Below are 22,215 nucleotides of genomic sequence, written 5' to 3' on the forward strand. Positions count from 1 at the left end.
TCCCGAGGGCTGGGGTCCCAAGGGCTGGGGGCCCCGAAGGTTGGGGGTCCCGAGGGTTGGGGACCTCGAGGGTTGGGGGGTCCCGAGGGCTGGGGGGTCCCGAGGGTTGGGGGTGTTGGGCGGGCAGACAAGGCGCCATTGGCGGGGTCAGAAGGGTCGGAAGGCATTAGGGGCAGAGGGTCGGGGGAACACTGGTGTGGGGGGGCTTTAGGGGGCTCTACGAGAGGCTTTAGAGGCGGGGGGCTTTGCGGTATTGAGGCGGTGGGCTCAGTCGGCGGCTGGATGTGTCCCTGAAGCCCCTGTCCCCATCCTTAGGTGTTGCATCTGCCCAGGGAGCGCCCCGGCCCCGCGTGGGTTGGAGGCCTCGGGGGTCCAGTAATCCCTCTCCGCACCCCCGTACCCATCCCGGTTCCGTTCCCGTGGGAAGCCCCGCGGGCTCCCGTCGCGCCGGCTCCTGTGACCGCCGCCGCCCTGCTCCCTGCCAGCCCCGGGGCTGCTCCCCGGGAGAACCCACGCGGGGCAGGTCCTGTGGGGCAGGACGGACGGGGCCGGGGGAGCATCTCACGCCCACCCCCGGGGTGCAGTGCCCCGTCCCACCCTGCCTCCCCAGCTCTGGGTTGGTTTGAAGGTAGGAGTCACGTTCCAAAAGCCAGAGAGGGGTTTGGGACAGCATGGGGACAGAATTACAGACCCCACGCTCCCCGGTGTCAATCCCTGGGCACCCTTCCCAGCCTGGGCACCTCAGTGTCCCTCCCCTCCCTGAGCCCCCGCTGTCCCCGCACTCCCCGGGCACATTCTCGGTGCTGGCACACGCCCGGGGCCGGGGTGCCCGTTGTCCCAGCAGCACCCACCCCTGAGCCCCCGATACCACCGGAGCCCCCCGAGACACCACCCCGCTGGTTCCGGGGCCCTGCTGGGGGCCAGGGGATGCTTTAGGGGGGCCGGGCCGAGGGCGGACCCCTCCGACAGCAGGGTCTCTCCCACCTCACCCCCACCCCTCCGCCGCCCCGCTCCTTTATTCCCGGCTTTGCCGCATTGCGGAACCGCCCCGCACGCAGGCGGTGCCGCAGCCCCCTCCCCACGGGCAGCGCGCCCGCAGCCCCCCGCACCCCACGGCTGCTCCCCCGCGCCCTCCCCTGCTCCCGCAGTGCTCCCCCCCCATCCCGGGGCTCAGTCTCCCTTTTGTCGTAGCTCCGGGAGGGGGCGGGAAGGGTTGCGGGGTGGCGGGAGGGGGCACCGGGACACCGAGGCTGCGGGAACACCGGTGACACCTCCCTGCCTCTTCCCACGGGGAATGCGGCCACCCGCTGCCTCAAACACTGGGGTTGGAGGAGTTTTCCCTCTGCCCTTCGGGTGGGGCAGGGGCGCGGTCAGGGGTGGGTGCCACCCCTCCGCGGGTCCACCCCCTAAGGGCCACCTTCGGCCAGCCGGGGGGCGGCGGGGACCCTCCACCACACCCCGGCCTCATCCGGCACCCCGGAAAGGAGCGGCTCCCCCCGCCCCCCGAGCTGCCCTGTCTCTCCATCTGAATGAACCTGTCACATCGATGGTGGCAGCGGATGGACAGACAGACAGACAGAGCTGGGTTCTGCGGGAAAACAGGCTAAAAATAGCAGCAGCCTGAGTCTGGGTTGTCAGCCCCGAGCTAGCACAGCCCCTGATGAGGCTGAGACCCCTCGATCCCTGGGGATGGCATGTCCCGGCCGTGGGGTTCGAGGTCACCAATTTGTCATCCCCAGGAAGGGCCCAAACTGGGGGAGGCTGGGAATCTCGGCTGTGCCACGGGCACGAGTCCAGCAGCCAGGAAATCAGCCCACACAGGAGGAGATGCCAGCTCTGGGAGCCCCCGAGTCACCCAGCCCGGCTGGGGACAGCCATGGGGACTCTGTGCAGCCAGGAGGGACCCCGGGAGGGTGCAGGGTCGGTCGCACCCAGTGGCACCGGGGTGGTGGACAGGGTGGGGGGAGGACAGCAACCGTCACCAGGAGCCACCACGTTGCTACCAACAGTCAACAGAGCACAGGCGAGTGGGAGTGCAGGAGCTGGGGAGGCTGGGAGCTGTGCCAGCCACCCCGCGCTGGCACTCAGCAGGGCTGGATCCTGGGGGGCCACAGGGCTGCTGACCTCCACGGCAGGGTGCAGTAGGGTGGGCACTGGGGGACCCCAGGGCCTGTGTACCCCCCACTTGGCATAGCAGAGTGAGCAGGCGCTGGGGGTCCTGTGCCCCACCCTCAGGGTGAGGCAGTGGGGGTCCCGAGGATGGTACCCCACCCTCAGGGTGAGGCACTGGGGGTCCCGAGGATGGTACCCCACCCTCAGGGTGAGGCACTGGGGGTCCCGAGGATGGTACCCCACCCTCAGGGTGAGGCACTGGGGGTCCCGAGGATGGTACCCCACCCTCAGGGTGAGGCACTGGGGGTCCCGAGGATGGTACCCCACCCTCAGGGTGAGGCACTGGGGGTCCCGAGGATGGTACCCCACCCTCAGGGTGAGGCACTGGGGGTCCCGAGGATGGTACCCCACCCTCAGGGTGAGGCAGTGGGGGTCCCGAGGGTGGTGTCCCACCCTCAGGGTAAGGCACTGGGGGTCCCAAGGATGGTGCCCCACCCTCGGGGTCAGGCACCGGGGGTCCCGAGGGTGGTGCCTCACCCACAGCCCAGCAGGGTGAGGCAGTGGGGGTCCCGGGGATGGTGTCCCCACTGTGACAATAAGACGAGGCAGTGGTGAGAACCCAGCCTTGTCTGCCTGCACCCCCCCCACCCACCAGGCCCCAGGATGGATGTTGGGGAGGGGGATGTGGGGGAGGGGGGGGTCCCCAGCCTGTCTCCTAGCAACCGGTCTCCTAGCAACCCCACCAGTTGCCTGGCAGCAGTCGGTGCAGGACTTGTGGTCGTCCATACCCAAGGAGATGGGAGGGGGCTGGGGGGGCACCAGTGGGGCTGTGGCACTCGGTGCCCCTCACCCTACACCCCACATCACCCACCGGGGCTGGGCCGCCCCCTGCCCTATGGGGCACCTCCCTCAGGGCAATAGGGTGGGAGGGGGGGTCCCTCCTTAGCTTGGAGAGTGGTCTCCGAGGCAGGGGGCTGCTGTGAGCCCCCAAAATCTCTGTCTTTGGGGACACAATGGGGACACCCTGAGAGGCTCCATGCTGGTGCTGATCACTTGGGACGGCAGGAGAACAAAGGCAGGAGGCATTTCCCATGTAGGGATGGACCTACAGTGGGGTCAGGGCTAGGGGCTGAGCTGCTTTGGGGTCTATCTGCTATCTGCCATCGGGACCAGCCTGGTGGGAGCCAAATCTCCTGGTTTTTCTCTACTCAGCAAAGCCAGGGCCACCTGGTCCTTTGTTCTGGTGGGCGATGCCCAAATCCCATCCCCTCTTTGTCTGCAGCTTTGCAGCCCCAGCAGCGCCCCAGAAACAGGGCACCAGCAGGGGCATGGGGCTGGCAGCGGGGACATGGGGCTGGCAGCGGGGACATGGGGATGGTGCTGGGGACATTGGTTTGGCAGCAGGGACATGGGAACCTTGAATCTGCCCAGAAATCTGCATAATGTGGGAAACAGCAGGGAAAAAAGCTGATTTCTCAGCAGGGGGGGCATCCTGGCAGCTCCACCTGCAGCAGCTGGGGCCATGCATGTGTTGTGGGGTCACTCTGCAGGGCCCGAGCCCCCCAGCACTCCTGGCTTGGGGAGACAACCCCCAGCCTCTGTGGGCTTTGCAAGAACAAACAGGAGGGGGAACCCCCCCCCAGGAGTATGAAACCCCAGGGTTGTGGGGCTGGTGGCTCGGGGGGGCTGTGCAGGGGCTGCAGCAGATGGAGGGGTGGCCAGGGGACGCGTGTCCCACTGTCCCAGCTGTGTCCCAACCACCAGCTGCCGCCCAGCAGCTGCTGCTGTCCGAGCCTCCTGCCCAAAACTGCCCTGGGGGCTTTTGTCCCCTGTGTCCTCCCGCTGTTGCTCACCCCCTGGCCCTGCTCCCTGCTCGTCCCCAGCTGCCCGGGGGGATGAGTCTTTGTCCCTCGGCTGGGCCCCGCAGCGCTGGTTCCCACTGCCCGAGCAGACAAAGAGGCGCTGGAAGGGCTGGGCACGGCAGGGAAAGGGCCGGGACAGGCGCGGAGCCATGGCAGGGACGTGGCTGAGAACCAGGGCACCGTGGCACGGCCAGGGAGGGGGACAGTGTCCCTGGGGATGGGAACAGGGATGAGAACAATGCCCCTGGGGACGGGGACCAGGGCGTGGCTGGCTGGAAATGGGGGCCAGAGTGTGACAAGGGATGGGAACAACGGGATGGCTGCGGACAGAGACCAGGGTGTGGCCGGGGATAACCGGGAGCACGGGCAGTGGCCAGACAAGGGGGAAGGCTGCATCATGGATGGGGACCAGGGCCTGGTCCTACCCCGTGTACCGGCAGCCCCGGGACCAAGAGACCCATAACGGGCAGTAGGAAGGAGAACGGGAACGAGAAGAACGGCGGGACATGGGGGGAAGGGGCCGTGGGGGGATGGGGACCGTGGGATGGAGACCTGAGCGTGACCGCTGGCTCAGCCAAGACCGGGGACCGGGGCGTGGCAGGGACGGTGCCAAGGACACAGCCGGGGCCCCTCCGGCGGCGGGGCCGGGCCGTGGCCGCCGCAGCCCCCGGGCCCCCCTCCCGCACCGCCCGGCCTTTGTCTGCGGCTGCGGGGGGGCATTACCTCATCCCGGGCCGCCAATGGCCGCCACCGCCGCCGGCCCCGCCGCCCCCCCGGCCCCGCCGCCCGCCCCGCTTCGCTCCGCCCCGCCGCCGCTATAAAGCCCCGCACCGAGCCCCGCGCTCCGCCGCGCCTCTTACATCGACCGCCTCAGCGTCGGGCTGTGAGACCGCCCCGGACCGACCGCCGCCATGGTGAGGGGGTGCGGGGGGGTCGGGGGCGCGTCTCTATTCCCACAGTCCCTGTTCCCTTGGTCTCTTTATCCCGCATTCCCGCCGGCCCCATCCCTCCCGCCCCCGGACCTGTGGTTTTCCCCGGTCCCAATCCCCACCCTCCCATCGTAGTCTCCGATTTTCATCCCCCCCCCAACCCCGGCTCCCGTCTCGGCGTGTCTCCGGTCCCCAACCCCTCCCGATCGCCATTCCCAAGGGCTTCTCGTCCACCCCTCCCGGGATGAGCCCTCGGCGCGGGACTCCTCCCGCACCGGGCGTGGCTCCCGTTACACCGAGTAAAATGTGTCGCCCGGGACCCAGCCCCGAGTGTACGCCCGGTTAAATGGGCCTGCAAGGGTCTTTCTGTCTCCCCCGGGACCGACCCCCGAGCCCACAGCGGGCGTGGCTCCCGTTAAACCGGGCAAGATGGGACCTCCAGGACTTAGCACAAAGCTTCCATAGGGCGTGGCTCCCGTTAAACCAGGCAGGATGAGACCCCCGGGACTCAGCACTGAGCTACCATAGGGCGTGGCTCCCGTTAAACCGGCCAGGATGGGTCCCCGGAGCTAAACCCGTACAGGGCGTGGCACCGGTTGAAAGGGGCAGAATCGGACTCCCGTAATTCAGTACCGAGCCACCGTCCGTCCCGGGGCGTGGCTCCCGTTAAACCAGGCAGGAGAGACCCTCTTTTCCCCCCGTCCCGGTGCTGAGCCCTCAGCCTGTGCAGGGCGTGGCCCCGGTATAATACGGGAGAAAGTGTCCCCGGTGCGGGGTGGGCAGGGCGGAATGAGCACCCCAGTGCTGAGCACCCCATCCCGCACCAGAGGTCGAGGCACGGCAGGATGAGACCCCACCCCACCACCCCACGCCAGTCCCGCACTGGGCGTGGCCGTGCTTCCACTGGGGCTCGAGTGGGCAGGAGGAGCCCACGGTGCTGAGCCACGATGGGGCTTTGCTGGGTCTCATCAGGGCAGGGTGGGGCAGGATGGGAACCCCGGGGCTCCCTGTCTCACCTTGGGCACAGTCCCAGTCCCTCAGGGCAGGATGAGCCACACGTCCTGAGCTCCCCATCCCCCACAGGCAGGGTGCCAGCAGTGATGGGCACATGACAGGATGGGACCCTCTGCACTGGGTGCACCTCCAGACCCTGAACAATGGGTGCGCCCGGGCAGGATCTGGCCCCAGCCAGGCTCGGGCAGGGACCCTTCCCAGCTGGGTGCCAGCCCGGTGGGTGCTGGGGTGGGACAGAGGGGACAAAAGGGGTGACCCGGTGCCGCGTGCCCCCGCAGCGCGAGTGCATCTCCATCCACGTGGGCCAAGCGGGCGTGCAGATCGGCAATGCCTGCTGGGAGCTGTACTGCCTGGAGCACGGCATCCAGCCCGACGGGCAGATGCCCAGCGACAAGACCATCGGCGGGGGGGACGACTCCTTCAACACCTTCTTCAGCGAGACGGGCGCCGGCAAGCACGTGCCCCGGGCCGTGTTCGTGGACCTGGAGCCCACGGTGATCGGTGAGGGCGCGGGGGGCGGCCGGCGGGGCGGGCGCTGGCGGCGGGCGCCGGGCGCTAACGGGGCCCGGGGCTGTCCCCGCAGACGAGGTGCGCACCGGGACGTACCGGCAGCTCTTCCACCCCGAGCAGCTGATCACGGGCAAGGAGGATGCGGCCAACAACTACGCCCGCGGGCACTACACCATCGGGAAGGAGATCATCGACCTGGTCCTGGACCGCATCCGCAAGCTGGTAGGGGCACTGGGGGTGCAGGTGGCAGGCGAGGACAAAGCCCCCATTCTGTCTCGCTCTCCCTTCCAGACTCGCTGGGTTGGGTTTAGATTTAATTTATTAATTAATGTTAATCCTGTTGTGCAGTGGCTGCCATTGGCCGGCAGCGGGACGCGGCGCAGCTGGAGCGGCTCCACAGCGCCGCAGCCCCCGGGCGCTGCCGGTGCTGAGCTCGGCAATTCCCTCTTTGTTCCCACTTGGCTCCTGACGTGGCCGAGTCCAGCTGCGTGTGCTGGGGATGGGCAGCCCCAAGCCGGTCCATTCCAGAGTCATGTGGCTGTGACAGTTTATGGTCAAAATTGTCTCCACTCTGCTGCTGAGCTGGTGGCAATTCTGCACTTTGAGGTGCCCCTGAGCACTGTCTCACCCCAAAGGCCAAGCAGCTTCCCTGGGTGATACACCGTGAGTCAGTGGGTAACAGATGGAGTTGGTGCCACCCCGTCCCCATCCTGCTGACTCTGGCTCTGCTGCTGGAAAGCCCCCAAATATCCTTGTGAGGCCATCAAGAGGAAGGAGTAACTTCTGCTGCCTGGAGTAAACATGCCTCCCCACCTCGTGTCTCCTTGCAGGCTGACCAGTGCACAGGGCTGCAGGGCTTCCTGGTGTTCCACAGCTTTGGCGGTGGCACCGGCTCTGGCTTCACCTCCCTGCTGATGGAGCGGCTCTCTGTCGACTACGGCAAGAAGTCCAAGCTGGAGTTCTCCATCTACCCGGCCCCACAGGTGTCCACGGCTGTGGTGGAGCCCTACAACTCCATCCTCACCACCCACACCACCCTGGAGCACTCCGACTGCGCCTTCATGGTGGACAACGAGGCCATCTACGACATCTGCCGCCGCAACCTGGACATCGAGCGTCCCACCTACACCAACCTCAACAGGTTGATAGGCCAGATCGTGTCCTCCATCACGGCCTCACTGCGCTTTGATGGAGCCCTGAATGTCGACCTGACGGAATTCCAGACCAACCTGGTGCCCTACCCCCGCATCCACTTTCCTCTGGCCACCTACGCCCCGGTCATCTCTGCTGAGAAGGCTTATCACGAGCAGCTCTCGGTGGCCGAGATCACCAACGCCTGCTTCGAGCCGGCCAACCAGATGGTCAAGTGTGACCCGCGGCACGGCAAGTACATGGCGTGCTGCCTGCTGTACCGCGGGGACGTGGTGCCCAAGGATGTCAACGCCGCCATCGCCACCATCAAGACCAAGCGCACCATCCAGTTTGTGGACTGGTGCCCCACTGGTTTCAAGGTGGGCATCAACTACCAGCCGCCCACGGTGGTGCCCGGGGGCGACCTGGCCAAGGTGCAGCGCGCCGTGTGCATGCTGAGCAACACCACGGCCATCGCCGAGGCCTGGGCCCGCCTGGACCACAAGTTTGACCTGATGTACGCCAAGCGGGCGTTCGTGCACTGGTACGTGGGGGAGGGCATGGAGGAGGGCGAGTTCTCAGAGGCCCGTGAGGATATGGCTGCCCTGGAGAAGGATTATGAGGAGGTGGGGGTGGATTCTGTGGAAGGGGAAGGAGAGGAGGAAGGGGAGGAATACTAAACTCATAAGGGTGCTGCTTGAACAGGGAACATAAACTAGTTGAAGACCCCATGGGGTCTGTAGCAGTGTGTGCGCCGCGGTCTGTCCTGTCAATGGTCTGTGCTTCAGTGGAAAAGTCTGTGACGGACTCACCCGTCCTCTCCTGTGGGTCTGAATAAAAAGCATTCCCTGTCTTACCCTGGCTCTGGTGTCTTCACTCCCTGTGGCAATGTCCCTGCCTGGCTTTGACACTGTCCCCGCCTGCACATGACATGGCCCCGCAGTCCCTGTCTGCACCCAGGGTCTCCAACCTCTCCCTGGGTGTGAGATCAGCACCCCGCAGACCCCCCCCAAACTGGTGCTCTTTCCTCATCCTGGTGGGCTCCGTGTTGTGCCCTCACCCCTAGGGCTGTGGAACTGGAGAGGGTTGGGTTTTCTTAGTACCAGGAGTCAAGTGAGCCCCACATGGGCACACTGGGGGCCTCAACTCCTCTGCGAGGGCTGGACATGCCTGAAGCAGAAGTCCTTTTGGCAGAAGTCTTCGGTATCTCTGCTACCTCCTCTTCCTGGGCAGGGGAGGGGCTGCATTGCCCTGGGGGTGGGGAGGGGATGCTCTGCCCACCACAGGTGGGAGTGCTGGGGATGAGGGTTCCCTTCATCCAGCTCCGTGTCTGGGGACACAATGAGGTCAACACCAACCACAATATGTCCCAAAGTTCCTCTGGGTCTTTCAGGGATGAGGAATTGGCCCTGTTGGTCCTAGCCACTGGAATGGGGAAGGACAAGTGTAGTAGTAGCCCCCTTGAATGGGGGGAGCCTCTTTCCCCTCCCTTTCCTCTCCTTTTACCCCCTGTCCCTCAGGGCTCCATGCAGGGATAAATAATGAAGGGAAAGTTGAACACGGAGTGAAACTCGAGAGGGTGATGCAGCTGCAGGGGGACCCCTGGGACCCTCATTTGTGTGGTGCACCCCTCCCTCTTCTGCACGATGAGCTCAGGCTGAGCCTCGATGAGCAGCACCTGGGCCATGCTCCTCGAGTCCATCAGCAATTCTGTCAGCTCCCAGGAGCTCCTGTTGTCAAACCAACTCCTTCATTTTAAAGAACAGCCTTGAGAAGTAATTATTTTCTGAAGGACAACTCAAGTGCAACAACATGTTTGTTATCAAACTTTCACAGGAAGATCCAAAGTGTAGCCAGGATAGAAAATTAGGATGACGAAAAAGCCAACACTTGCAATGTTATAACCAGCAGGTCCCGAGTGAGACCCCTGAGTTCACCTGGACCACAGTGGACCGGACAACTCTCAGGGACGGTGAATTCACAAGTTTGGGATTCTCAGAGGATGAACAAAGCTTGGGCTGATCCCCCAGAACCTGGGGCTCAACCCTCGGCCTGTTGAGAAGACACAAAGGCACTGATGTCGACAGTGAACTCAAGGTGTTTTTTTCACAGGTATTTACACCTCTTCAGGTATGTGTGTGTGCAAGGGTGAACATTCTATAGCAAATGTGCTAGGAATGTTGATCTCAGATTCTTAAGTGCTTTAGATTCATAAATAAGATAGGCCTGTGTGTTACTGTTGTGCCTATAGTAAAATCTATATGAATCTGTTGGTAAATTATTTAAATTAGACCCTGGACTAAGTGCTCTTAAACCTTTAGGCTTGAACTGTTGGTCAAGCCCAGGGCTCAGTTTGACAATGGGGCAGGGGGTCCACTCTGCCCCTTCTGACTCAGCGGGAAAATCTCAATTATTATTCAATTTTATCATTCTTTTCCCATCCCCAGCCTCCCTTTAGGTAATTTTTGGCCAAATCTAGCTTTACACGGATCACTTTCAAATTTTACCCCCATTTCATTTTCCTGTCAGCTCTCACTACTGAGTCATAGAGGGAAGTCACGGGTGAATTTTGTTGTGCTTTCACTTTAACATTAAACCTGCTTTTGGTCGTTTTTTGAGCAACCCAAAACACTTCCTAACACCATTCCAGAGCCGATGTGATGCGTGGGGAATCTGGGGGGGGGGGGGGATGGGGTGGGGGTGTAACGACCCCACCCCAGAACACACATAAACACCAATTTACCGAATCCCCCAGGACCAGCTGCCCCCCAGGTTCCACCGGGGACCCCCACATTGAGAGCGGGGTGGGAGCCTGGAGCGGGGCAGGGGGGATAGGGAGCAGCCCGTTCCTCCCCGGTGGGAACGGCGGGACCGGAGCGGCCACGCGGCCAGCGAGGCAAATGGCGGGGAAGCCACGTCAGCGCTGCAGTGCGGATGCTGCCGAGCCGGCCCCGCTTGGGCTCCAGCTGCCCGGTAACCCCGGCGTGGGGTGGCTCCGGTGCGGCGGGAGGGGATGCGGACCCCCCCACCCAGTCCCCCGGTAGCGTGTGCTGCCGAAGCGGCCGCTGGGTTTTCCGCAAAGCTCCTGGCAAAACAGGAAGGCGGATTATTGGGTGCAAATAGCTCCGGGGATTAGGTGGGGGCTGGGGATGGCCCCCTCCCCACCCCCCCTCGGTGCTGACCGTGGCTTCACAGCCGGGCAGGGAGCTGCTCCATGTTGGGGGGCACAGTGAGACCACCCCCCCACCACCACCACCACCAGCACGCCCCCCGTTTTATGGCAGTCACGGTGCTCCCTCCGTGCTGCGGACATGGCTGAGACAAACCCCACCCTGAGAAGCGGGGTCCACCTCTCCCCACACCCCCATCCCCAGTGTGCGAACCCCGCAGGGGGAGCCCGGACCCCCCCATCGCAGTGGGATCCGGGGGTACAGATGGGCTGGGAGGGGGCTGGGGGTGCAGATGGACTGGGGGGGTGCTGAGGTGAAGGGGGGGAGCTGCGCAGGCTGCAGATGGGCTGGGAGGGACCCCCGGGGTGCAAATAAGCCAGAGCGGGTGGGGGGGGGGCGAGCGGTGCAGATGGAGCGGGGGGGGGGGGGTCCGTCCGCAGAAGCCGATTAACAAGCTGGGGACGGCGGGGGACGACACCGGGCGCGGCAGCACGTGCCGCCCGCCGTCCCCCCCTCCCACCATGTCGCAGTTTTCCTCCGCAGCGGAGCCGCACCGGGCGGGAGGGGCGGCGGAAGGAGGGGGGGCGGGCGGGACCGGCTGTCCTCCCCCACCCCGATCCTACGCGACAAACGCATTACCGAGGGGGCAAAGGAGCATAGGAAGGTCAAACCCCCGCCGTACTCCTCATTCCCCGTACGGGGGACCCTTCGCTACCCGGGGGGGTGGGCGGAGGGGCTGCACCCCGCGGAGGAGGGGACGGTCCCCGTCTCCCCCCCCGCCCCAAGCCCCGCAGCACGGAGGGCGGAGGAGGCGGAGCGCGCCACGCGCCTCAGCCAATCCGCGATGCGAGCGCGTTGATGGACGGGCGCTGCGGCCAATAGGAGCGCGGGGCGGGGGCGCTCGGGCCGCCCCCCGGGCCGGTATATAGGGGGGCGCCCGGGGGCGGCGGTAGCTGGTACTTGCGTCGATTCCTTGCTTGTCGGGACGAGTAACCGAGCCGTAGCCATGGTGAGGGGAGGGAGCTGGAGAAATGCGGGGGACGGGCCCGGGGCATGGCGGGGAAAAGGAGGAGCAGGGCTGGATATGGGGGTGCGGAGGATTGGGGGGAATGGGTGTGGAGGAGAGGGGGGGGAAGGAGTGGTGGGGGGGGGGGAGACTTCGAGGGGCGGGAAATAGGGCGGAGGGGTACCAGCGTGGGGTGGGGGCAACTAAGGTGGAAATTCGGGAGGGGATGTGGGGGTACGGTAGGAATCGTGGGGGGATAGAGCAGGGGCTGGGGGTGTTGAGCAGGGATAGAGAATGAGGTCCTTGATGGAGGGGAGCACCCTTTGGTGGGGGCTCACAGCACCCCTGGGGTGGCCGCACGTGGTCTCCGGTAGCCCACCGGTGGGGGCGGGGTCACCCCGACCGTTACCGTTCCCGCGCGCGGGAAGGCGCGCGGCGGGGACACGACCCCGCCCCTCGCCAGGGGCACGGCCCCGCCCCCCACCGCATATTCACCCTTCCCCCCCCTCCCCCCAAAATCCAGCCCTAAACCCCCCAATCCAGCCCTGAACCCCCTACACCTCACCCCTCCCTGAGCACGAGATTCGCTGTGTTCTCCTCACCCGAGCCCACCAGGCTGGTCCCGCTCCATGGCTCCTGGAGGGGCTCACGGGGACCACCCTCCGCCCCAGATCCCCCCCAGACCCCGGGCTCCCCCCGCCCGGGTGGGAGGAACGCGCGGAGCAGGTGGCGCGGGGCAGGGAGCGGCCGGGAATGTGCGCGACCCCCGGTGACGCCATCGGCCCATCCCCGCGGTTTCGGGTCAGCTGCTGCAGTCCCGGCCCCGCTGCTGCGCTTCCTCTTCCTCCTCCTCCTCCCGACCTCGCCCTGCCCAGGCTGCCTGGCTGGAAAATGTCCTCCCCGGGCGCCATTTGGGAGCAGGCGGTGGCAGCCGCGGGGTGGTGGGACCCCCGGAGGCTGCCCACCGGTGGCTGCAGTCTGTTCCCAAATACGGGTGTCACCCCGCAGCTTCCCTGCTCGGATCCTGGCTGGCCATGGCAAAGCTCAGCCACCAGTTGGGGTGGCACTAGGGCACAACGGGTTTGGGCGTGCTGAGCTTGAGCCCCTGTGAGATCTCTTCGTCCCCCAGGATGCAGCGTGGCAGCTCCTGGGAGGGACAGAATGGGACCCTTGGAGCTGAGCATGCTCTGCACTGGAGAAGAGATGTTCCCCGGGGTATAAGAGTGTCCCTGCCACCTGCAGAGGGGTGTTAAGTGTCCCTGTCCTTATGGGAGCCAGGCATGGAGGGAACTGGGAATAGCGGGGTACCAGCAATAACCCTGGGGAACCCAAGTTCCTGGCTCTGTGGGGTGTGCAGGGTGAAGGGCACCAACTGGTGCAGGGTCTCAGCCCCTGCAGAGAGGGGAGCAGAATGGGACCACCGAATCTGAGCACAGTGGGTGGATTGGGCAGGACCCAGCTGGGTGCCAGCCCGGTGGGTGCTGGGGTGGGACAGAGGGGACAAAAGGGGTGACCCGGTGCCGCGTGCCCCCGCAGCGCGAGTGCATCTCCATCCACGTGGGCCAAGCGGGCGTGCAGATCGGCAATGCCTGCTGGGAGCTGTACTGCCTGGAGCACGGCATCCAGCCCGACGGGCAGATGCCCAGCGACAAGACCATCGGCGGGGGGGACGACTCCTTCAACACCTTCTTCAGCGAGACGGGCGCCGGCAAGCACGTGCCCCGGGCCGTGTTCGTGGACCTGGAGCCCACGGTGATCGGTGAGGGCGCGGGGGGCGGCCGGCGGGGCGGGCGCTGGCGGCGGGCGCCGGGCGCTAACGGGGCCCGGGGCTGTCCCCGCAGACGAGGTGCGCACCGGGACGTACCGGCAGCTCTTCCACCCCGAGCAGCTGATCACGGGCAAGGAGGATGCGGCCAACAACTACGCCCGCGGGCACTACACCATCGGGAAGGAGATCATCGACCTGGTCCTGGACCGCATCCGCAAGCTGGTGAGTGTCCTGTGGGGTCTCGTGGGGCGGGTTCATCCCTGCGAGGGATGTGGGGACAAAGGGAAAGCTCCAGGTGTCCCTGGGCAGGTCCTTTCAGCCCATGGGCACTTTGGGGCAGAGGGTGGGGTTGTGCCAGGAGAGACCTTCCACCTTCCTCGTGGGACCTGCATGACTCTTGTGCCTCCTGGCTCTGGATGGATTTGTTGTGAGTAATTTGTCAGCCTGCATCACATCCTGGCTTCCTATGGGGTCTGGATTCTCTAAGTGTTCAGGATCGGCCCCTTCTGTTCCCCTTGGCCTGAATCCCTTTACTCACACCAGGCCAGGATGTGCACCCTGAGCATGGCATGTTCCAGGGTGCGATGGGGATTGTGGGATTCTGTGTCATTTCTGTCCCTGGGAAAACCTTATTTCATCCCTTTTCTAAGGTCATTTGAGGTTTCTCCTTTATCTGCATGCTGATCCTGCTTGACCAACTGCTTATGAGCAGCTGTGCCAAGCATTTAACTCTTGCTGGGGCAGCTCTAGTGGATTGTCCCTTCCCTCAAGCAGATTGTGGGGGTCATAGGAGGAAGCAGCTGAAGGGTGGGGGCAGGAAGGGGGTCCCTTTTCCTGAGGGCAGGTCAGGCTGTGTCACAGGGTGCTGTGGCTGGAAGTGGAATGAACAGGTGCCCCTAAAGTCTTGATATCCTTGGAGGAAATGTGTGTTTTCTTGGACACGTCAGCAACTTCAGTGACAGCTGAAGTTCAGAATTACTGACACTTTGGTCTTGTTTTCCTCTTCCCACCTGGCAGGCTGACCAGTGCACAGGGCTGCAGGGCTTCCTGGTGTTCCACAGCTTTGGCGGTGGCACCGGCTCTGGCTTCACCTCCCTGCTGATGGAGCGGCTCTCTGTCGACTACGGCAAGAAGTCCAAGCTGGAGTTCTCCATCTACCCGGCCCCGCAGGTGTCCACGGCCGTGGTGGAGCCCTACAACTCCATCCTCACCACCCACACCACCCTGGAGCACTCCGACTGCGCCTTCATGGTGGACAACGAGGCCATCTACGACATCTGCCGCCGCAACCTGGACATCGAGCGTCCCACCTACACCAACTTGAACCGCCTCATCAGCCAGATCGTGTCCTCCATCACGGCCTCGCTGCGCTTTGACGGAGCCCTGAATGTCGACCTGACGGAATTCCAGACCAACCTGGTGCCCTACCCCCGCATCCACTTTCCTCTGGCCACCTACGCCCCGGTCATCTCTGCTGAGAAGGCTTATCACGAGCAGCTCTCGGTGGCCGAGATCACCAACGCCTGCTTCGAGCCGGCCAACCAGATGGTCAAGTGTGACCCGCGGCACGGCAAGTACATGGCATGCTGCCTGCTGTACCGCGGGGACGTGGTGCCCAAGGATGTCAACGCCGCCATCGCCACCATCAAGACCAAGCGTAGCATCCAGTTTGTGGACTGGTGCCCCACTGGTTTCAAGGTGGGCATCAACTACCAGCCGCCCACGGTGGTGCCCGGGGGCGACTTGGCCAAGGTGCAGCGCGCCGTGTGCATGCTGAGCAACACCACGGCCATTGCCGAGGCCTGGGCCCGCCTGGACCACAAGTTTGACCTGATGTACGCCAAGCGGGCGTTCGTGCACTGGTACGTGGGGGAGGGCATGGAGGAGGGCGAGTTCTCAGAGGCCCGTGAGGATATGGCTGCCCTGGAGAAGGATTATGAGGAGGTGGGGGTGGATTCTGTGGAAGGGGAAGGAGAGGAGGAAGGGGAGGAATACTAAACGCTGGGTTCCTCCTGTCACTGTCGCATGTCCACGAAATGTCTGCTTCAAACACTTGAGCTTCCTTGTGCACTGCGTGGGGTTCAGCCCCGTGGGTCTGGCCAGGGATTTGCTGCCCTCTCGGATGTGATCATGCAGATTTTCCATGTGTCTGTACCGTGTCTGTGAATAAAAGGCTTTAAGAGAAGCTACACTGTGTCGATACAAACCTTCTGTGTCAGTGCTCGCTATCACCCGGGCCCGCTGGCCTCATCCCATGGGAACAGACTGTCCCTATTGTCTGTGCCCAGTGAGGCATCTGGCACGATACTGCTGTTACCCGAGCTGCCCAGCCCTTCCCTTTTCTAGCTGGGGGGGTGAACCCCCCTCATCCCTGGGTTCCACAGGGTGCGGCCTCACGCTGCGTACTGCTGTGCTCCTCTATGAGCTGTCTGTGATCCTCCCCATGGGGGCCATGCCCTGCCCGGTGGCCCCAGCGCTCGGGAGCCCAGCCCTGCCCCCGCGGCTCTCCGTGATTAACACCGCGATTAGCCGCGTCCCGGGATTAGCTCCATCCCCGCTCCCGACTCCGCGGGGGCTGCGCTGGGGCCGGGGGCCCGTGGGAGCGCCGGGCGGGCTCAGCCTATCAGCGGGCGGCGCGCCGCGCTTTGACCAATGAGCTTCGCCTCATTCACCTCCCGTAGCCAATGGGCGGCCGGGGGCGGGGCCGGCCGGGCCCTTTCAAGGCCGCGGGGGAGCGGATACTTTGTAGCGGTGAGGGGGCGTGGCCACGGGAGGGGCGGGGCCTCGGCGGCGGCGCTGGGCCGGACCCGGCGGGCTCAGAGCGGCGATCCCGGCGGTACCGGAGCGGCGGGACCGGCGTGGCGGTACCGGCCTTGGCGTCCTACCCCTGCCCGCAGCAGCCCTGCCCGGCCCTGCCATGCTGGCCGCAGAATGGCCCCTGTGGAGCAGGACGCGCTGGCCGTGCGGGAGCAGCTCTTCCACGAGAGGGTCCGCGAGTGCATCGTGAGTGCCCGGGGGCCGCGGTGAGGGGCGGCGGGCGGGGGAAGGGGCCCGGTTTGGCAGGGAGAGGTGGGAGGGGGGCTGGGAGCTCGTCAGGATCCCCGGTGGCGGCTCCACGGCCCGGCTGTGGCAGGGCTCCACACCCGGGGCTTATCGGGGCCAGAGCCGCCGCGGCTGCGTGTGTCCAGCAGATAGCGGGAACCGAGGGCTGGACCCTGCTGAGCCCCCCCCGCGACCCCTCTGCCGGCTCGAGCAGTCCCAGCTGCGGTCCCCTCGTGCTGGGAGGGCTGGGGGGTGCTGGGCTGTGGTGCTGTCAGAGCAGCCTCCTGGCTCTGTCCTTGTCCCCAGGCCGGCAGCTCGGTGTCAGCAGGAAGGGACCCCACAGAGCCCCTAAACCTCGGGAACCGCAGAGGGACACAGCTGGGTTTGCTCCTCTTGCTGCTCCTGCCACAGGCTGAGGGGTGGGGATGACCTGAACGTCCTGGCATCTCCTAAGGGCCTTGGGCATGCTGCGTGCATGGCAGCCCCGTGGGCTATGACGGGCAGTGCTGAGGCTACCTTGCCACAGCCGCATTCGGTGCCTACAGGGAGGAGCTGGTGTCCAGAGCCTGGCAGCTGTGCCCCCCCAGACCTCCATTCCAGGGAGCTGCATCTCAACCAGGAGCCCCCGGCTTGGCACAGGCAGTACAAAACTTACTTGGCCCAGCTTCCCTGAGGAGGTGTTCCCCCAACAGGCAGAGCATTTGTGGGGTCCAGCCCGTGGCAGGAAGGAATCTGTGGCCTGAGACCCTTCACTGGGTGGGTGCAGGAGCAGAAGAACCTGCTGGGTGCTGCCCTTGTGGGAGTCCAGATCCTGGGCGCCCTCAGGCAGGGTCAGATCACCCCCAGGCAGGCAGAAGGGAGGTGCCACAGCTGCTCCCCACTGCACCTGTGCCAAGGTGGAGGATTCAGGCGACCTTTCCTCATCCTGACGCGTGCCCGGTGGGATGAAAGGTCACTGTGTTCCCTGAACATCGCCTGCTCTGGCCCGACCTCGGCGTTCCAGCGGGGGCGGGAGGGACACTGCAGATGTCCTTGGCTCCTGATTCAAGGCTGTTCTCGTGGCTCTGCCAGCAAGGCGAGGGCTGTGGGATCGGGCGCTTCAGGGATGTCCCACAGGGTCACAGATTTGCTGGCACAGGCTGATCCAGACATTCTTGGGTGGGCTTTCAGCCTCCCCGCCCCACCACCAGGTCTGGGTGGTGTGCCAGCTTGTGGGCACCCATGTGTGAACGCTCTGGGTGCAGTCCCCATTGAACAGAGAGGTCTGAGCACACGAGTGGGGTGTAACCAGGGCCAGGAGTGGAAAAACAAATAGGGTGGAGCTGACAAACCCCAGGGCTGGCAGAATCACCTGGGGTAGGAGCCGGGGTAGGAGCGCTGCCCTCCGGGCATGCCCGCACTGCTCACGCTCCTCTGCCCGCAGATCTGTGCCCTGCTCTTCGCCAGCCTCTACATCCTCTGCCACTTCATCATAACCCATTTTAAGAAGCACACGGATTTCACAGCAGGTAAGAGAGTGGGAGCTGCCAGAGCCAGGCAGCCCTTGACAGCCCCATGCAGCCTCCCGAGGGTTCCTCCTGTTCCTCCCTTGCTTTTGGCCTCCCCCAGCAGCCCCAGCCCCACCACAGCCTGGTTGCCCTGACACCAATTGCTGCCCTAAGTGGGAGCAAACCCCAAATTCCCCCGGAGGATTTCTGCAGCATTTGGAGTGGGGAGAGCTTGGGCAGGGGGAGGCAGCAATGCTCTGGGCAGGCCTACCTCCCCCAGTCCTTTGGTTTGGGATTTTGTCCCCACAGTTCACGATGACGAGGATGTTGCTGTCAACAGGATTGCGTAAGTTCCTGCTTGTCCCTTCCCTGATACTCACTCAGCCTCTTCCTCAGCCAGGACACCGTGTCCTGTGGGTGCTGGTGCTGTGACACCCAGGCTGTGACACCCAGAGGAAGCCTGACCCAGAGGTGATGCTTGTCCCTCTGGCAGGCTGGGGCTCTGTACCTTCACCCTGGCTGTGGCACTGGGTGCCGTCCTCCTCCTGCCCTTCTCCATCATCAGCAACGAGGTGCTGCTCTCCTTCCCCCAGAACTACTACATCCAGTGGCTGAACGGGTCCCTCATTCATGGTGGGTGCATGGGGTGACCTGGGGTGTCCCCAAAATCTGTGGGTCAGGGTTGCCCTGCCTCGGAGCTCACCCCATGCTGTTCCCCCTCTTCCAGGCCTCTGGAATTTGGTTTTCCTCTTCTCCAATATGTCCCTGGTCTTCCTCATGCCCTTCGCCTACTTCTTCACCGAGTCAGAAGGGTTTGCAGGATCCAAGAAGGTGGGTGATCCTGCCCTTGTCCCCCCTGTCCCCCCTTCTGTGACTCCCTGCTAACCCAGCTCCTGCAGGGCATCATGGCCAGGGTGTATGAGACGTCTGTGGTGCTGCTGCTGCTGACGCTGCTGGTGCTGGGCATGGTCTGGGTGGCCTCTGCCATCGTGGGCAACGACGCTGCCAGTCGCCAGTCACTCTACGGTGGGTGAGCTGAGCCCTCCCTGTTCCAGGATCAGACCCTGGCACTGAATGGAACAAGGGATCTCTGGTGCCACTGGCATGATCCCACTGTCTCTGCAGATCTCTGGGAATATTATCTGCCCTACCTCTACTCCTGCATCTCGCTTTTCGGCGTCCTGCTTCTGCTGCGTAAGTTGTGCCCCCACGAGACCCTGCTGGTGCTCCATCCAAATGGGGTCCGGAGGGGCTGAAGCCTCCAGGATCCTTCTGAGGGTGTGGGGAAGGGGTAGGATGGCGGGGCACCTCCTGTTCAGCCTCTCCTCCCACCACAGTGTGCACCCCCTTTGGCCTCTCCACCATGTTCACTGTCACTGGGAAACTGCTGGTGAAACCCCGGGTAAGGTGTCCCCCCTGCAATCCCTGTGCCCCAGCTTTGGGGCTGACTGCTCCTAGGGTTGTCAGGTCTCCCACCTCGGGCATGGGGAGCCATTCGCACAGCCCAACAGCCACTCACAGGCTCCTCACCCACCCCCAGCTCCTGGAAGACCTGGATGAGCAGCTGAGCTGCACAAGGTTTGAGGAAGCCGCTGTGTCCCACAGGATCCGCTCTGGTGGGTGCTGCTGCTTGGCCAAGGGGACCATGGGGTGGATTGGGAGCCCCTCTACCCCACCACATAGGAGCCCTCATCCCCCCTGAGCCCCTTGGGTCTCTCCCCAGCAGGCAAAGCTTCCTGCTGGCTGAATCTGGACATGGAGATGCTGCAGGAGCAATTCTTTGCCGTCCGGAGCAAGAGGCGGAAGCTGGGTGAGGAGCCTGGCCAGGGGAAGGGACACTGGGTTCCCTCCAGCCTGGCACTGGGAGCACTGGTCCGTGCTCTGTGGAGGGAGGGTGGCTGGGAGATGGGCTGGGGGCTGTTACACCCCACCCTGGCACTTTGGGACCCCCTAAATCTCCTGCCCTGGGGTGAGAATTGTGCTCCCTTCTCACCTGGGCACATCCTCCCCACAGAGCTGCGGCATCGAGCATCGCCCTGGCAGAGGAACCTGGGCTACCCCCTGGCCATGCTGGGCCTCCTGGCACTGACAGTGAGTGGCCCTGGGCTCCCAGGGGAGCTGGGGGTTGTCCCCATGCTCAGCAGTGCCCTCACTCCCTCCCTGCTCCTCCCAGGGCATCTCTGTGCTCATTGTCTGCTTCCATGTGCTGGAGCTGCTGCTGGACGATGCCGCGATGCCACGGGGCATCCAGGTACCCGCCTGGGGGATGGCACAGCTCAGGGTCGCGCCCTTGGCTGGTCTGGGGACCATTCCTCCCCAACCTGCTTTCCTCCTCTTCCTGCAGGACGCATCCCTGGGCCAGGTTTCCTTCTCCATCTTCGGCTCCTTTGGAGCTGCACTGCAGGTTGTCCTCATTTTGTATCCTTCAGGCGGGCACTTGTGTCCCCAGCGATGTCCCCCGTGTCCCCAGCACCGTTCCCAGCACCAGCCCATCCTGTTTTCCTCCTTAAACACTCCCTGCAGCTACCTAATGCTCTCCTCTGTCGTGGGCTTCTACAGCTCCCCCCTGTTCACCCGACTGCTGCCGGAGCGCCGGGACACCCCCCTCACCAAGGTGGGAGCAGCGGGACGGGGCTGGGGGGCTCCTGTGGGCTTGCAAGACCCTGTTCCTCACAGCGTGTCCCTGTGCAGTCCCCACGTGGGAGGACAGCGTCCCACTGTGGTTCCCTGGCATTTGGAAAGTTCCTCCCCCAGCCTGGGGGTTCCCTGCAGCAGCACTGCCCCCCCAAACCTCCTCCTTCTCCCCAGATCATCGGCAACTGTGTCTCCCTGCTGGTGCTCAGCTCAGCGCTGCCCGTCTTCTCCAGGACACTGGGTGAGCCTCCCAGAGGGATCAGGGTGGTGTGCCCAGAATTGGGGTGCCCTGACCAATGTGTACCCCACCCTGGGCAGGGATCACCCGTTTTGACCTCCTGGGGGATTTTGGCCGCTTCAACTGGTTGGGGAACTTCTACATCGTCTTCCTCTACAACATGGGCTTCGCGGGGCTCACCACGCTGTGCCTGGTGAAAAGGGTCTCCTGGGCGGTGCAGGCCGAGCTCATCCGTGCCTTTGGTGAGGACAGGGACACGGGGACACTGGGGTGGCTGCTGGCATGTCCCGTGTCCCCCACCCTGGCTCTCACACTCTCCCTGTATCCAGGTCTGCACAAGCTGCCGCTGCCTGTGAAGCGCCGCCGGACCCGCAGCAAGCCCGGCTAGGGTTGGGGGACAGGGACATGTCCCCCCCAACTGTGGTGGCCCTCAGGCTGGCTGCCAGCCACAGAGCTGGCCCTGATAGCACCTGGGACATCGGAGCCCCTCAGGGAAAGCTGAGACACCTTTGGGGGGTTGCCCCCCCTGCTCTGTCTCAGCTGTCATGCTACTGAGCCTTGGCCTTGAGCCACGTCCCCGTCACATCCCCGAGGGGAGCGGGGTCCCCTGGAGGCTGCGCTGGCTGCAGCCCCCCCACCCCCCGTTAGATACCTCCTACAACAATGGCCAGGCCCCCTCGACCTCCCCTGGCTGCTCCCTGGGGCCTGGTTGAATTTTAAATGTTGCCCCACCTGGACACTGTCCTGACCCTGTGGAAGAGGGTCCTGTGCTCCCTGCCCAGAGTCACTCCACACTCCATCCCTGTGTCACTCTGGGGCTGCTGGGGGACACTGGCTGTCCCCCACCCATCCCGAGGCCTTTGGGGTCCCTAATAGGGAGGCCTGGGGTGCAGGGGACAACCCCCCCATCTCCGGCAGCTTGATGTGATATGTCGAGTCTCTGTTACAACAGAACTTGTTTGGGAAATAAATAGTGACTGGTTTTTATATCAAAATGCTTGAATCTGGAGGTTTTATTCCTCCCGAGGGCAGGGCTGAATAGGAAGGGGGCAGGGGTGGAGTGTCCCTGCCTTGGGGGGGATCACAGTCCTGCCCCTCCTTATGGCCCCTATGAGGCCATAATTAACCCTCTTCCTGGCTGGGGTTAACGAGCTTCTTCCAGGCAGGGCCACAAGCGAGGGCAGCTCGCTGCCCGGGCTGGGCTGAGGGACCCCGGCGGTGTTGGGGGGCTCCGGGAGGCTTTGGGGTATGGGCAGAGCTACCCAAGTGAGGGGCAAAGCAGAGGCTTCACCTCCTGGGACGGAGGGTCGTG

At 64.3% G+C, this 22,215-nt stretch overlaps 3 protein-coding genes across 3 annotated transcripts; all 3 read left to right on the forward strand.

Annotated features, from left to right (window-relative positions):
- The first annotated feature begins 4,766 nt into the window (after positions 1-4,766).
- Positions 4,767-8,414, forward strand: LOC116184547 (tubulin alpha-1A chain). Its single transcript, XM_077788651.1, has 4 exons — positions 4,767-4,888; positions 6,196-6,418; positions 6,501-6,649; positions 7,258-8,414. Exons 1-4 carry the CDS (start codon positions 4,886-4,888, stop codon positions 8,236-8,238), a joined length of 1,356 nt encoding a protein of 451 aa, XP_077644777.1. The 5' UTR covers positions 4,767-4,885; the 3' UTR covers positions 8,239-8,414.
- Positions 8,415-11,667: 3,253 nt separating this feature from the next.
- Positions 11,668-15,687, forward strand: TUBA1B (tubulin alpha 1b). The gene is made up of 4 exons (XM_021542508.3): positions 11,668-11,737; positions 13,271-13,493; positions 13,576-13,724; positions 14,520-15,687. Exons 1-4 carry the CDS (start codon positions 11,735-11,737, stop codon positions 15,498-15,500), a joined length of 1,356 nt encoding a protein of 451 aa, XP_021398183.2. The 5' UTR covers positions 11,668-11,734; the 3' UTR covers positions 15,501-15,687.
- Positions 15,688-16,308: 621 nt separating this feature from the next.
- LMBR1L (limb development membrane protein 1 like) lies at positions 16,309-21,100 on the forward strand. The gene is given in 18 exon segments (XM_077788595.1): positions 16,309-16,505; positions 17,968-18,052; positions 18,341-18,377; positions 18,525-18,664; positions 18,759-18,862; positions 18,931-19,057; positions 19,157-19,225; positions 19,369-19,433; positions 19,572-19,647; positions 19,758-19,841; positions 20,046-20,122; positions 20,205-20,282; positions 20,376-20,449; positions 20,555-20,713; positions 20,715-20,789; positions 20,791-20,812; positions 20,814-20,906; positions 20,984-21,100. Coding segments are annotated over 18 exon segments (1,554 nt in total). The 5' UTR covers positions 16,309-16,433.
- The last annotated feature ends 1,115 nt before the right edge of the window (positions 21,101-22,215 follow it).

Source organism: Lonchura striata, chromosome 27 (genome assembly GCF_046129695.1).
Source record: "Lonchura striata isolate bLonStr1 chromosome 27, bLonStr1.mat, whole genome shotgun sequence".
NCBI lineage: Eukaryota > Metazoa > Chordata > Aves > Passeriformes > Estrildidae > Lonchura > Lonchura striata.